The sequence below is a fragment of the Bos taurus genome, chromosome 9 (genome assembly GCF_002263795.3).
Source record: "Bos taurus isolate L1 Dominette 01449 registration number 42190680 breed Hereford chromosome 9, ARS-UCD2.0, whole genome shotgun sequence".
NCBI classification, from domain to species: Eukaryota; Metazoa; Chordata; class Mammalia; order Artiodactyla; family Bovidae; genus Bos; species Bos taurus.
In genome coordinates, this window is record NC_037336.1 from 31735098 (window position 1) to 31748165 (window position 13068).

Here is a 13068-nt window from a genome sequence, read left to right on the forward strand (position 1 = left end):
ACATGACTCCCAAAAGGATCAGTTTGCATTCTAGTATTTAGAAGATTATGGTTCTGCAGTTTCTGATTTGCTATTCATCCCTGAGGAAGCTAGGCCTTATTGGTTTACTTCAGCTGAGGTTTGTGCAGTGTAAGGGCAGCAACTCTTTACTGGGTACTTTCACCTGTGCCAGGCAGTGTGTGCAATGCACGGACTCATAGTGCCCTGTAAGAAGTGCATGGTCCCTTTTTACAAATGAGAAAACCAAGACTCAGGATATGTGGTTTGCCTGGGATCTCACATTTAGCTGTCTCCTGAACCAACCTTCGATGCCAGGTCTTTCTGCCTCTAGAGCAGTGTTTTTATAGTCTTTTGCCCCCACTATAGCCAAGCAAGATGTTATGTTTTTATCTTCTTAGTCCTTTTCATCTACAGATCTGTAAAGAGTGACCTAAAGTATGCAAATTTCAGTCTTCTTACCTAAAACATAGTATAACCCCAAATGTTAAAAGCTCTCAAACTTAGGCTTCACATAAGTTGGATTTAACTTTGGGGGGAAAAAAGGATAAAAAATTATATATTGGGAATTCAAATGTAGTTTTGGCTTTCAAAAGAAGGTAAATATGATGACTATTGTGTATGACTAATGGTGATTTGACATTCCTGAATGAGATCTTCAATGACAGGAACACAAGGAACTAGGAACCTGCATGGATTCACTAACAAGCCAGATTTGCTTCTTGGATGGGCTCACCAAACTATTAGATCTGAGAAATTCAAAAGACAAAGCACTGACCTTGAGCAGGGCACTTTGCAAAACCATCTCTCAATATCTTCGGACAGAGGAAGATAAATAGAATTTAGGTTCTAAGAACACATTGCTGGATCAATAACTGGTTGAACAGCTGTAACCTGTAAGTGACTGATGTCTTGCTGAAGATATATTTATGATGATGTTTGACATGGCTCAGTCCTCTACTTTGCAATAATTTTTATCAGATATTTATAGAAAAGTCCCAGTTATCCAAAGTTTTCAAAGGAGGAAAAGAGAATGTATAGCAAATGAACCCAAAGCTAGAATAAGAATATAAAATCAACATGCTTCAATAGGCAGAAATGTGGAGGACTATTCTTAGGTTTAAAAACTAAAACCACAAGTACAAATTGAGAGTGATAAGATTTGAGGGTTTTATTTATTAGATTTTATTATTAGACATTACCTTTAGACATAAGAAGTATGGCTGTGTGAGCAAAAATAAATTAATAATTTCCTTCCTTTTTCCCTATCAGTAATTTTGTGGAATATTAAAGCTTCTACCAATATTTGTATGATACTCATTCAGAGTGATACACATCACAGATAAACTATTACTATGTAAAGTTCTCTAATCAAATTAGGTATTAGGTACATATTAGAAATTAGGGAATACAACTAAATGAACTCACCAGAGAGTCATATATTATGATGATTTTTCCTAACTCTAACCTAGTTATTGTCTCTTATAAGTAATTTTCATGATCTTCCTTTTGCAAGAAAAAAACAAAGTTGTAACTTATGCAATTACTTAGCTTTAATTTGTGAGATCCTTACACCTTTTTAGAGAGAACATGTGGAAATTAAATGAAAATACATATTCTTTTTTTCCTGAAAATGTAGACTCCCACTAAAATGTAGACTCCATAAGTTGAGGACCTGAGATTTCATTGCTGTGTCCCTAGAACCTAGGACAGTGCCTGGCACATAGTAGTTGCTTAATAAATGTTTGTTAAAGGAAATAATTTCTCCAAAAATTGTGACTAAGCTCATCTGCTGGGCATTGACTCCATATATTAGTTTGCTATTAGCCTCTGTGATTTCAGTGAATGATTTGATGTTAGGCAAAAGTGAACAATTATCACGTAGGCCCAATGACCATGAAAAGAAGCTAACAAAAGCTTGGAGTTTAAACAATACACAAGCCCCTGTGTCCCTATCCTTTGAAGCAAAAGACTTTTGCTTTAGTCTTCCAGGCCTCTCTTGAGTCTCAAAAGGCTGGCTCAAGAGTTAATGATTAGGAAATGTGAAAATGTAGAAACAAAAAATAGCTATTGGGCCTGGAACCTGGTAGCAATTTAGATTATAAATCTGCCACATAGCATAATCACTGAACTCCCAGTTCCCTGAAAGATATAGGTAAAGGCCTGGCACACATTCCTGTGTTATTTTTACAGGAAACAGACCCACCCCAGATGAAAACTGCTGACTGTAAGCACATAGACCCTAGTCTAGTTGAAACCAGAATATTGATGATGCTTGAAATTTTACCTTGATGCCGTCCAATCCTGAGAATGGTGCATGAGCTGATCATGCACCCTACAGTCCCCTCCCCACCCCCCCCCCCCCGTCACACTGCCTTTAAAACCCCTTCCCTCAGAGCCATCGAGAGTTCAGGTCTTTTGAGCATGAGCTGCCCTTGTTCTCATTAGTATTGTGCAGTAAACACTGTACTTTCCTTCCCTGCAATCCAGTATCAGTAGATTGGCTTTGTTGTGTGGGCAAGCAGACCCAAAGTTTGGTTCGATAACAAAGTGTATCTAACTTCTATTGTAGGTTAGCTGTGCTAAATTGTCTATAATAGAATGTAATAGTCAAATATTATGAAACGATTATTGGCGATATTTACCAACTATATGCCAGAATTATATGACCATTAACAAAGATACCTGATGCATTATCACGTGAGGTGACAGGAATGAGGAAAACAGAGCCCTAGACCACAAATCAGAGTACTCAAGTTTAAATCCTGATTCAACCACATACTAGTTGTCTGACCTTAAAATAGTCACAATAACCACTATAATTTTGTTTCTCCATTTGTAAAAGGGACAAAAGAATAGCAGTTATTTCATACAGTTGGTATGAGGATTAAAAGACTTAGTCATATAAAGAGACTATATGACTATAATGCAGGATATAGTACTTTGTAAATAGTAATAGAAGCAAGCTATTATTGGTGTATATAAGAGCTAATTTAAAAAGGTTCAACATATATTATTGCTCAGTCACTCAGTTGTGTCTGACTCTTTGCAACCTTATGGACTGTAGCCCACCAGGCTCCTCTGTCCATGGGATTTTCCATGCAAGAATACTGGAATGGGTTGCCGTTTCCTACTCGAGGGCATCATTCCAATCCAGGGATCGAACCCACATCTCCTGCGTCTCCTGCACTGGCAGAACTATTCTTTACCACTGAGTCACCTGGGAAGTCCAACATATAATCCTCTACTTAGAGATGAAACTTATTCTCAAAGAAATATGACCATCCCAGACCAAAAGCAGTATATTTGAGATTCAGCATTAGAACCCAAGCCGCTCCAAGTTCAGATCCTGATGCAGGAAGAGTTATAGAATGATGTTGAACTACCAGCCAATGTATAAAGAGCCCTTATGGCCAAACAGGCAAATGAATAAAATAAAAGAACACAGAACAGAATAATAGAATATCCTGAGCCTGTCACATCTGCACAGAGAATATTGAGTATTATAACCTCTACTAAAGAGCCTCTTGATGAAGGTAAAAGAGGAGAGTGAAAAAGTTGGCTTAAAGCCCAGCATTCAGAAAACTAAGATCATGATATCTGCACCCATCACTTTATGGCAAATAGATGGGGAAACAGTGGAAACAGTGGCTGACTTTATTTTAGAGGGCTCCAAAATCACTGCAGATGGTGGCTGCAGCCATGAAATTAAAAGACACTTGCTCCTTGGAAGGAAAGTTATGACCAACCTAGACAGCAGAGACATTACTTTGCCAACAAAAGTCTGTCTAGTCAAGACTATGGTTTTTCTAGTAGTCATGTATGGATGTGAGAGTTGGACTGTAAAGAAAGCTGAGCGTCAAAGAATTGATGCTTTTGAACTGTGGTGTTGGAGAACATTCTTGAGACTCCCTTGGACTACAAGGGAATCCAACCAGTCCATCCTAAAGGAGATCAGTTCTGGATGTTCATTGAAAGGACTGATGTTGAAGCTGAAGCTCCAGTACTTTGCCACCTGATGCAAAGAGCTGACTCCTTTGAAAAGACCCTGATGCTGGGAAAGATTGAAGGCAGGAAGAGAAGGGGACGACAGAGGATGAGATGGTTGGATGGCATCACTGACTCAATGGACATGAGTTTGGGTAAACTCCGGGAGTTGTTGATGGACAGGGAGGCCTGGTGTGCTGCACTCCATGGGGTCACAAAGAGCTGGACATGACTGAGCGATTGAACTGAACCTCTGCTGAATAGAGAGAGGAAATAACTTCATTTTATAAATATTTTTATAATTGTTATTTTAAGAGTCAAAATTATCTATAATATTTACATATATTTGACACAGTTAAAAGACAAAGCTTTTCCTCTTGTGTATAAATTTCTCTGAGCAAGCATGTAAGATTGAAGAAAATTTAAATATTTCATGCACTTTTCATGCTGATATTTTTCTCGATTATATCCTACCATTTACATATGAACATCCTTTATTCTGTTTCCTACAGAATGCTGAAGTTTCTGTTTTTGAAGTAAATATACGCTTTGTTGGTGGACTAATCTCAGCCTACTATCTGTCTGGAGCAGAGGTAAGATGGAAAGTGGCTTATAAATGGGAATTATGAGTGTCTTAATATCATATTTTCTGTATGGCTTTTGTGGTATCCATTAAATTTTCACATTTTGATTGGCCTCTAGCATATACTGAACTCTTTTATCATATACTAATTAAGTGAGCACACTGGGAAAGTTCAGCAGAACATGCATGTCGAAAAATGTTAAACAGTGCCTGTAAAAAAGCCTGGCTCTATTAGGTTACGTATCGTGTGATTAAAACTACAAATTATATATGCCTATGGACAAAGTCATAAGGTTTAGTGGAGTGGCAAGCTTGTGGATTTCTTTCTTTAAAAATTATTTTAACGTTAGTATATATCCCTGTCACTGAGTCGTGTCTGACTCTTTGTGACCCCATGAACTGTAGCCTCCCAGGCTCCTCTGTCCATGGGATCCTCCAGGCAAGAATGCTGGAGTGGATTGCCATTTCCTTCGATCTTCCCAGCCTAGGGATTGAACCCCTGTCTCCTATGCCTCCTGCATTTCAGGCAGATTCTTTACCCACTGAGCCATCAGACATGTTAGTATAATGTTAGCTTAATAAAAAAAAAAAAAATTGAAATAAAGAAAGCTTGGCAAGTGAGATATAAAAACTAGTATTTAAGAAAATGAGTGAGATATTCTGCTTCCCAGTTAGAAGTCCTGTAGGCCAGTAAGTCCTTGTAAAGTGTTTTGCAGCTCTTCCTAAGTTAGGCTTCATTAATTATCTGCTGCTCAGGGCAAAGAAGAAATTTTTCATTTTTAGCTGCTTTTTATCAGTAGATTAAGAAGAGATTTTTGTATCATGCTCATGAAGACCATAGATGCTATTTCCTCAAAAGGCTTTGGGCAACTTTATGAATAACAACCTAAGTGTCCACTAAGAGTTATTAGTGGACCTCACTTTTAATGTCAACAGTGTTAGAAGCTGACATCAAGGAAAAACAGTCACATATTTCATTTGCATATCAATCAGATTTGTGTTAGTCTCAGCAGTCTGGCTGGGGCAAGAGTGGATCTGACCTAGCATACTGGTCCATGTGTTTCTGTGCTCCTTCAAACAAGCTTAAGCAGAGCAATAAACGTTTAATGAGAAAGGCTGCGTTCCTTTGTTTCTGTCTCTCAGGTACTTTCCTACTAATAGCAAAACAGCTTGTCTTTCACTTTAGATTTTATTCTACCATAGAGGTTTTCAAAGTATATAGATGGCTTCTATATTCCTTTTAATGTGTCCTCTTTGTGTTAAATCCTGTTCTTCGTTATCCCTCTTCTTCCCTTTTTCCAGTCCCAAATAACTTCAGTTGTTCATTTTGGTTTAGGATGTTCTAAACACTAATCAAGGGAATCCATAATTTTAAAAACTCCTACTTAAAATTAGCTACTGGTTTTTTACTGAACAAATTTCTGCTTTTAGCATTTGTGTCTTTGCGTACCCAGTGTCTGCATATTCTCATTACTTTTGATGTGGCATACTTGGTTTTAACTCTCGTCATCATTTCTGTGAGGGTGAGACAATTTGGAGGAAATAGGACTACTTCATTGTATCTGGACTCAGATAGGGTAATAGAACATGCAAAGAGAAGCAGTTATGTATTTCTTCTAAATATTTATCATATAAATTGGGGTACTTTTTCACCCATAACAGTGTCTTAAGTTTATGTGTTTGTTTCTATATATGAGTATTCTTATTAGAGACATATTTATTTACTGATAAAAATATAATACCCACAGATACAGTTTGCCTGGATAAAATCATTTGTCTAAGACCTTGTAAGAGTATTTTAAAATTCTATGCTTAGCTAACTGTAGTAAACAAAAGACCATAAAGAACACTTCCATTGAAAATAATTATTCTTTTAGTATATATGCTTTGTCCTTATCCATGTGCAAACATTGTATTAATTTTATCTATATTTTCTGTATTTTAATTTTATGATAAAAATTAACTTAGCTTAACTTCCTTTCTTATATACTTTTGTGTTTATATAGAATATATTTTTAATTTTAGTTCTTAAAGATTCATCTTCTCACCACCGTTTTTGCTAACTGTTCCCTAAATGTTGAACAGTTGGGTTGTTTTCAGTATTCCTATAGTTTGAATAATGTAGCTATAATCACCAATAAATATATTTATTCTTTAAAGTGAGATTGCCAGATGAGAAACAATTAGTATTAGACTGTTTTACCATTATCTCCTGTTTTTTCCTACCAGTTACCTCATCACTGATAGTTACCTTTCATTTGACCAATAACAGGAATAGGATCAAGGAAAAATTATTTACCATAAGTCTGAGCTTGATCTATTTGTCTCCATATCAAAATGAAAAATTAGGCATTCATTTAATAGAAAGAACATCAACATGGCCACATTATGAATTAGTTGGTTTTTGATTGTTAATAAAGTTCTGTGCTACACACTTTTATGTAGATCAAGGTATTACTAAGATAGTCTAGGAAAATTCATCTTCCTAAATTATCTCATAGAGGGACTGCTAAATCACCATAATTTAACATTCTCATTTCATCGCTGAGGTTCAGGCGTGTTCTGAGAGCATCTTATAAATCACCTTCAGAAGTATATAGGCCTACATTGATATAAGCTCAAGATTTTTAAATTTATGCTGCAAAAACAGAAGAGGAACCACTGCTTTGGGTTACATACCTCAGGAAAATTATAGTTAGAAACACTGAGCAATAATGAAGAATGTCAATGAATTTCTAAACCTACCAAAAGAACAATAGACACATGAAATACATTTTCAAAACTTAAAATGCCCTAGCTCAGTTAAAATATGTTGTAATATTTTTTTTAAAACCAAGTCACAGGATTTCCAGAGTCTATGTAAGAAATACAGATAACCACAAAAAGTACAAACCAATGGGATAAGAATAAGATGAATACCAAACACTAAATTGTATTAAAAATAAAAGAGATAGCATTGCTGTATTATTACAAGTTTGAGGGAAACTAAAGTCTGTATTGAAGATAGTAAATAGCAACCTCTGCAATACCATTCCCCAAATTACATTCTACAGATCACCTTAGATATGGCAGAATAAATCTGTATCTGTGTACGTTCTAAAAATAAATTAGGAAAAACTACATCCTATATTTTTTCTTAGAAATTCAAAGTCACAGAAAAAGAAACTAATTTTATTTATCTTTGTGTTTCCCATACTTACTTAACTACAAACTCTTTTTTTTTTTAATGTAACATCTGCTAACACTGAGTTACAAACATTGTTTCCCAGAACAAATTTTGGGAAATGTTGATTAAGAGTAACAAAGCAAAAGTGACACTGAAAATCGGCAAATGCAAAACAAGGCATTTCAAGAGACAATGATACATGTAGAAAATAACACATATGACTATATCAAATATTATTGTTTCTTTTACCACAGAAATCGATGGTTGTGTTGAGCAGAAAATTAATTTAATGGGATACAGTCGTGTCACAGACATGTAGAAAAAGGCTGAAGAACAAATTGAACCTAACACTCTCAAGGTGCCAGAGAGGATCTTTATAGTTGAACAATCACTCTGGGACATCCTAGGAATAATAAATATCACTGATTTTCTCTACCCTTGTCAAGATGCAAAGCCCTATCAGAAAGGTCAGTTGTCTGTTTTAGTTAATGTGGCCCCGTGAGGCTCTTGGGAAATGAAAGGGAGGATATGATAGGAGTCTTCCATGTGGCTTGAATTCTGTATCCCATGAAGACCAAATATAGATAATTTCTAAACCGGAAATTCAGGCTCTGTTGGAAGGGTATGAAGAAAAAATGGGAGTTTAAAAAAAAAAAGGACATAATTTCACTATGGTGGGTAAGAGGATCAGAGGAAACATACAAGCTCTGTGGAAACTGATAATTTAATAAAATACTTAGGAAAGCTTTTCCTGATTTGAAAAACTATAAATTGAGAGAGAACATTTAGTACTGACCAGGTATTTTGTTCTCAGAGGAAACATTCAGTTAACATGGTTTAAGTATGTGAAGTAGAAAAACAAAAAGTCAACTCATCAAAGCTAAAAAGATTGAATGAGCTTCCAGTGAATAAAAGAAACAAGGGCATCTGCTCCAAGACTGGGGAAACACGTATAATGGATTTTTACATTAGATCGGTTTACTCAGATAGCCTTCATTTTGAAGGCAGCAAAAGAATGTTTTACCAAATTAACCAAAAGAAATCCACTGCTCCAGACATACCAGTAGGAAAGACTGCTAAAGAACTTCCTGAAAAAGAGAAGTAGCTAATAACACTAATTTTAAAAATATCAAGGGGGTAAACCTAAAAGAAGGGGGAAGGATTGTGGAGTGGGGAGGAGGGAAATAAGATTGAGAATGTGAATATAGTGGTAGAAAAATTTATTTTCTTTTCCTCATAATAGGATTCAGGCATTTGGGGTGGCCTCAGGGGCTAGACATCAATTTTGTAGAGTTTATTTAGTGATGTTCCTTACATATACTTTAAATATTAATTTACTATTGAAACTTTTATAAAATAAAGAAGTATGATAAACTAAATAAGTAATATTTTCATTTAAAAATGTTTAACTTAGCAAAATAATATTAGATGACAGTAATTTTGCTTAAATGTGTCATTGTTTCCATGGTTAATGAGTTAAATCGTTTCATGTTGAATATTTTATTAAGATTGAAAGTTTATTTTATACTTTAAAAAGGATCTAGGAGTACGTGGAATTGATTCTAAAATAATGTACACTTTAGTCAAATGAAAATACTACTTTTTTTGTACTGCATTGAGTTATAGAAATCATCCCTACTGCTTAACTCGGGTTTGCTATATGTCTCACTCTGTACAAAGCTCTATCCTGTATTTATGATTGTTTTTGAAAGCACAGAAGTTTTATTAGCTATGAGAACTTTATCTCAGTAATTCATGAAAGCAGTTCCACAGAGTGCCAATAATTTCAGCTCCAAAACTTATACATGGCTAATATATAAATGCCCGAAGCTGGTATAGATTTGCATCTGATTGATAAAGATGATAGACCAAACAAGAGGGCTTGGCACCTAAAGGAGAGGGAAACTCAGAAAATTACCTTGTTTCTTTATGAAATAGGGCTGCAAATTCACATCAGTTAGAAGAGACTAGAATGATACAATAACAGCCTCAAAAATCCTAGTGGTTTACAAGAATATGCTGTACCCACTTTCTGTCCGGTGCATGCCACATGGTCTGCCCACGACTCTGCTTCTCGTCAACCTCCCCCTGGAGCCCAGACACAGATGGACCAGCTGCCATCTGAGTCATTTGCATTTGCCAAGACAGGAGTCAGGGTGTTGGAGGGTGGGGAGGTAGCAAAAGAAAACCTAGAAAACCACACACTGTCTTTTAATGCAGCTGTTGGGAAAACACCTGTTACTTCAGCTCTCTTCTCATTGACCAAAGCAAGTCACTTGGTCACTGTAACTTAAAGGGTTGGGGGAGGGAATGCAGTGTTACCACCACATCAGTTCAGTTCAGTCATTCAGTCGCTTAGTTGTGTCCAAATCTGCGACCCCGTGAATCGCAGCACGCCAGGCCTCCCTGTCCATCACCATCTCCCGGAGTTCACTGAGACCCACGTCCATCGAGTCAGTGATGCCATCCAGCCATCTCATCCTCTGTCGTCCCCTTCTCCTCCTGCCCCCAATCCCTCCCAGCATCAGGGTCTTTTCCAGTGAGTCAGCTCCCCGCATGAGGTGGCCAAAGTATTGGAGTTCCAGCCTCAGCATCAGTCCTTCCAGTGAACACCCAGGACTGGTCTCGTTAGGATAGACTGGTTGGATCTCCTTGCAGTCCAAGGGACTCTCAAGAGTCTTCTCCAACACCACAGTTCATCAATTCTTCGGCACTCAGCTTTCTTCACAGTCCAACTCTCATATCCATACATGACCACTGGAAAAACCATAGCCTTGACTAGATGGACCTTTGTTGGCAAAGTAATATCTGCTTTAATATACTATCTATGTTGGTCATAACTTTCTTTCCAAGGAGTAAGCATCTTTTAATTTCATGGCTGCAATCACCATCTGCAGTGATTTTGGAGCCCCCAAAAATAGTCTGACACTGTTTCCACTGTTTCCCCATCTATTTGCCATGAAGTGATGGGACCAGATGCCATCATCTTCGTTTTCTGAATGTTGAGCTTTAAGCCAACTTTTTCACTCTCCTCTCTCACTTTCATCAAGAGGCTTTTTAGTTCCTCTTCAGTTTCCTGCCATAAGGGTGGTGTTGTCTGCATATCTGAGGTTATTGATCTTTCTCCCAGCAATCTTGATTCCAGCTTGTGCTTCTTCCAGCCCAGCATTTCTCATGATGTACTCTGCATATAAGTTAAATAAGCAGGGTGACAATATACAGCCTTGACGTACTCCTTTTCCTATTTGGAACCAGTCTGTTGTTCCATGTCTAGTTCTAACTGTTGCTTCCTGACCTGCATATAGGTTTCTCAAGAGGCAGGTCAGGTGGTCTGGTATGCCCATCTCTTTCAGAATTTTCCACAGTTGATTGTGATCCACACAGTCAAAGGCTTTGGCATAGTCAATAAAGCAGAAATAGATGTTTTTCTGGAACTCTCTTGCTTTTTCAATGATGCAGCGAATGTTGGCAATTTGATCTCTGGTTCCTCTGCCTGCCTGGAGTAAATCGTGTTAATGACAGCCCCAGTGGCCACTGACTTGGGTTAAACTGTGTAGCCTTCCCAACTGCCAGGAGAAGAAGAAGACAGGAATTTGTGAGGAGGAGACCTTTTTGAAGGGTTCCCAAACTGGAATTAGCCTGCACCACAAGGAAAAGACTTCTATCCTGTGGCCCTAGGGTAATAAGTAGAGATAGGGATAGGAATAGGAATCATCGTGGGATAGGAATACATATCTTCACTAACTTTTCAAGTAAAAGGCTACTCTTCTAGCACATGTCTGCAAAAATTCTGTTTCTCTAAGAAACATCATTCTAGACTTGTCTAACTTTCCAAATTTCAAACAGCAAAGTTGAGAAACAGACGTAAAGTACTTTATAGAACAGAAGCACCTGTCACCAGCCCTGAGTTGTCTGGTGGGTGAGCTGGTCGTTGCTCTTTGGCATCACCTGCTGTGTTGAGCCCTCTTTGTGGACCTGATGTTTTTCGTCCAGCCACTATTCTCTTCAGTTAAAGTGTTTCATAAGGCCAGGTACTTCTTGTTTTGTAAAACCTAATGTAAAAATGAGGTAATATGTTTACATTTAGATTTATGTTGAATCATTTCATAATTTACAATACCTGTTAAAACCAGTGCTTCGTATCATTTTTATTGCCTGAATTATATTGACATGGATTTCTAATACTCAATTTGTATGTGTATATATGTGTGTGATTTAAACAAATGCTATATTTTTCCAGGAATATTTCTGTGTATGTTTTTTCTTTTGAAATTACTATGATGTCCTTTAGAAAGGTATCATGAGGCAGCTATAGCAAAGAATTTTAAATTTAATGGGACTGGTAGAAAATTCCTGAGAATTGGGATAATTTACCATCTGTTGAGTTCATGTATTGAGTGAATCAGCATATGCTATTGAATACCTACTTTGAGGCACTGCACTTGGTGCTGCAGAAACAGTGAACAAGGGAAGTAGTCTCTGCTGACAAATATTAATCCAGATGTTATAAGAGCCCTATAAAGTAAGAGTGGATATTGTTTTTATCCTCATTTTATATAGGAAGAAACAGAGCACTGAGAGTTGAGTAACTTACCCAAGGGCATACAAAATAGCAGAGCTGGCTTTCAAAGTTGGACAGTCTAGCTTTAGGATACCAAGTAGCAGCCAGACATTAGGGATCTCAAACACAGGAGCTAGAAATAGGCTCTAGGCTTGAACTTATGAGTCATGCATGGGTGCTCAGTCATGTCTGACTCTGCGACCCTAGGACTGTAACCCTCCAGGCTCCTCTGACCATGGATGGAATTTTCCAGGTAAGAATACTGGAGTAGGTTGCCATTTCCTACTCCAGGGGATCTTCCTGACCCAGGGAACAAACCCACTTCTCCTGCATCTCCTGCATCAGCAAGCGGGTTCTTTACCGCTGCACCCCCTGGGAAGCCCAGACTTATGAGTCATCAACAGCTAAATGATAATTGAATGGATAGAAGGGAATGGGGCTGCTAAGAATATATATAGATTGAAAAGAGATAGCCTAAACATGTAGGCATTAGTGAGAGAAAGGAGCTAGAAAAGGAGACTAAGAAGTTGGAAGTTGTAATCCCAGAAGTAAGAGGAAAACCGATAAAATGTGATTATCACAGAAGCAAAGGGAAAGTAATATTTGAAAAATGAGTAAATATTCAGTTGTGTCAAAGGTTGCTGCTAGGGCAGGATGTCTAAGGACTGAAAAGTAGCTTTGGACATAGCTATATAGAGGTCACGGATAACTCTACTGAAAGTACTTTTGGTAGAGTAATAACATATAATCCAAATTGATTTTGATTGAAGAGAT

At 37.3% G+C, this 13068-nt stretch overlaps 1 protein-coding gene across 1 annotated transcript in view; it reads left to right on the forward strand.

Moving 5' to 3' along the window:
• Nucleotides 1–13068, forward strand: part of MAN1A1 (mannosidase alpha class 1A member 1) — a 173558-nt gene that overhangs the window by 59426 nt on the left and 101064 nt on the right. The window contains exon 5 of the mRNA NM_001205972.1: nucleotides 4497–4577. Coding sequence (NP_001192901.1) covers nucleotides 4497–4577 — 81 coding nt within the window. The remainder of the gene's footprint in view (nucleotides 1–4496; nucleotides 4578–13068) is intronic.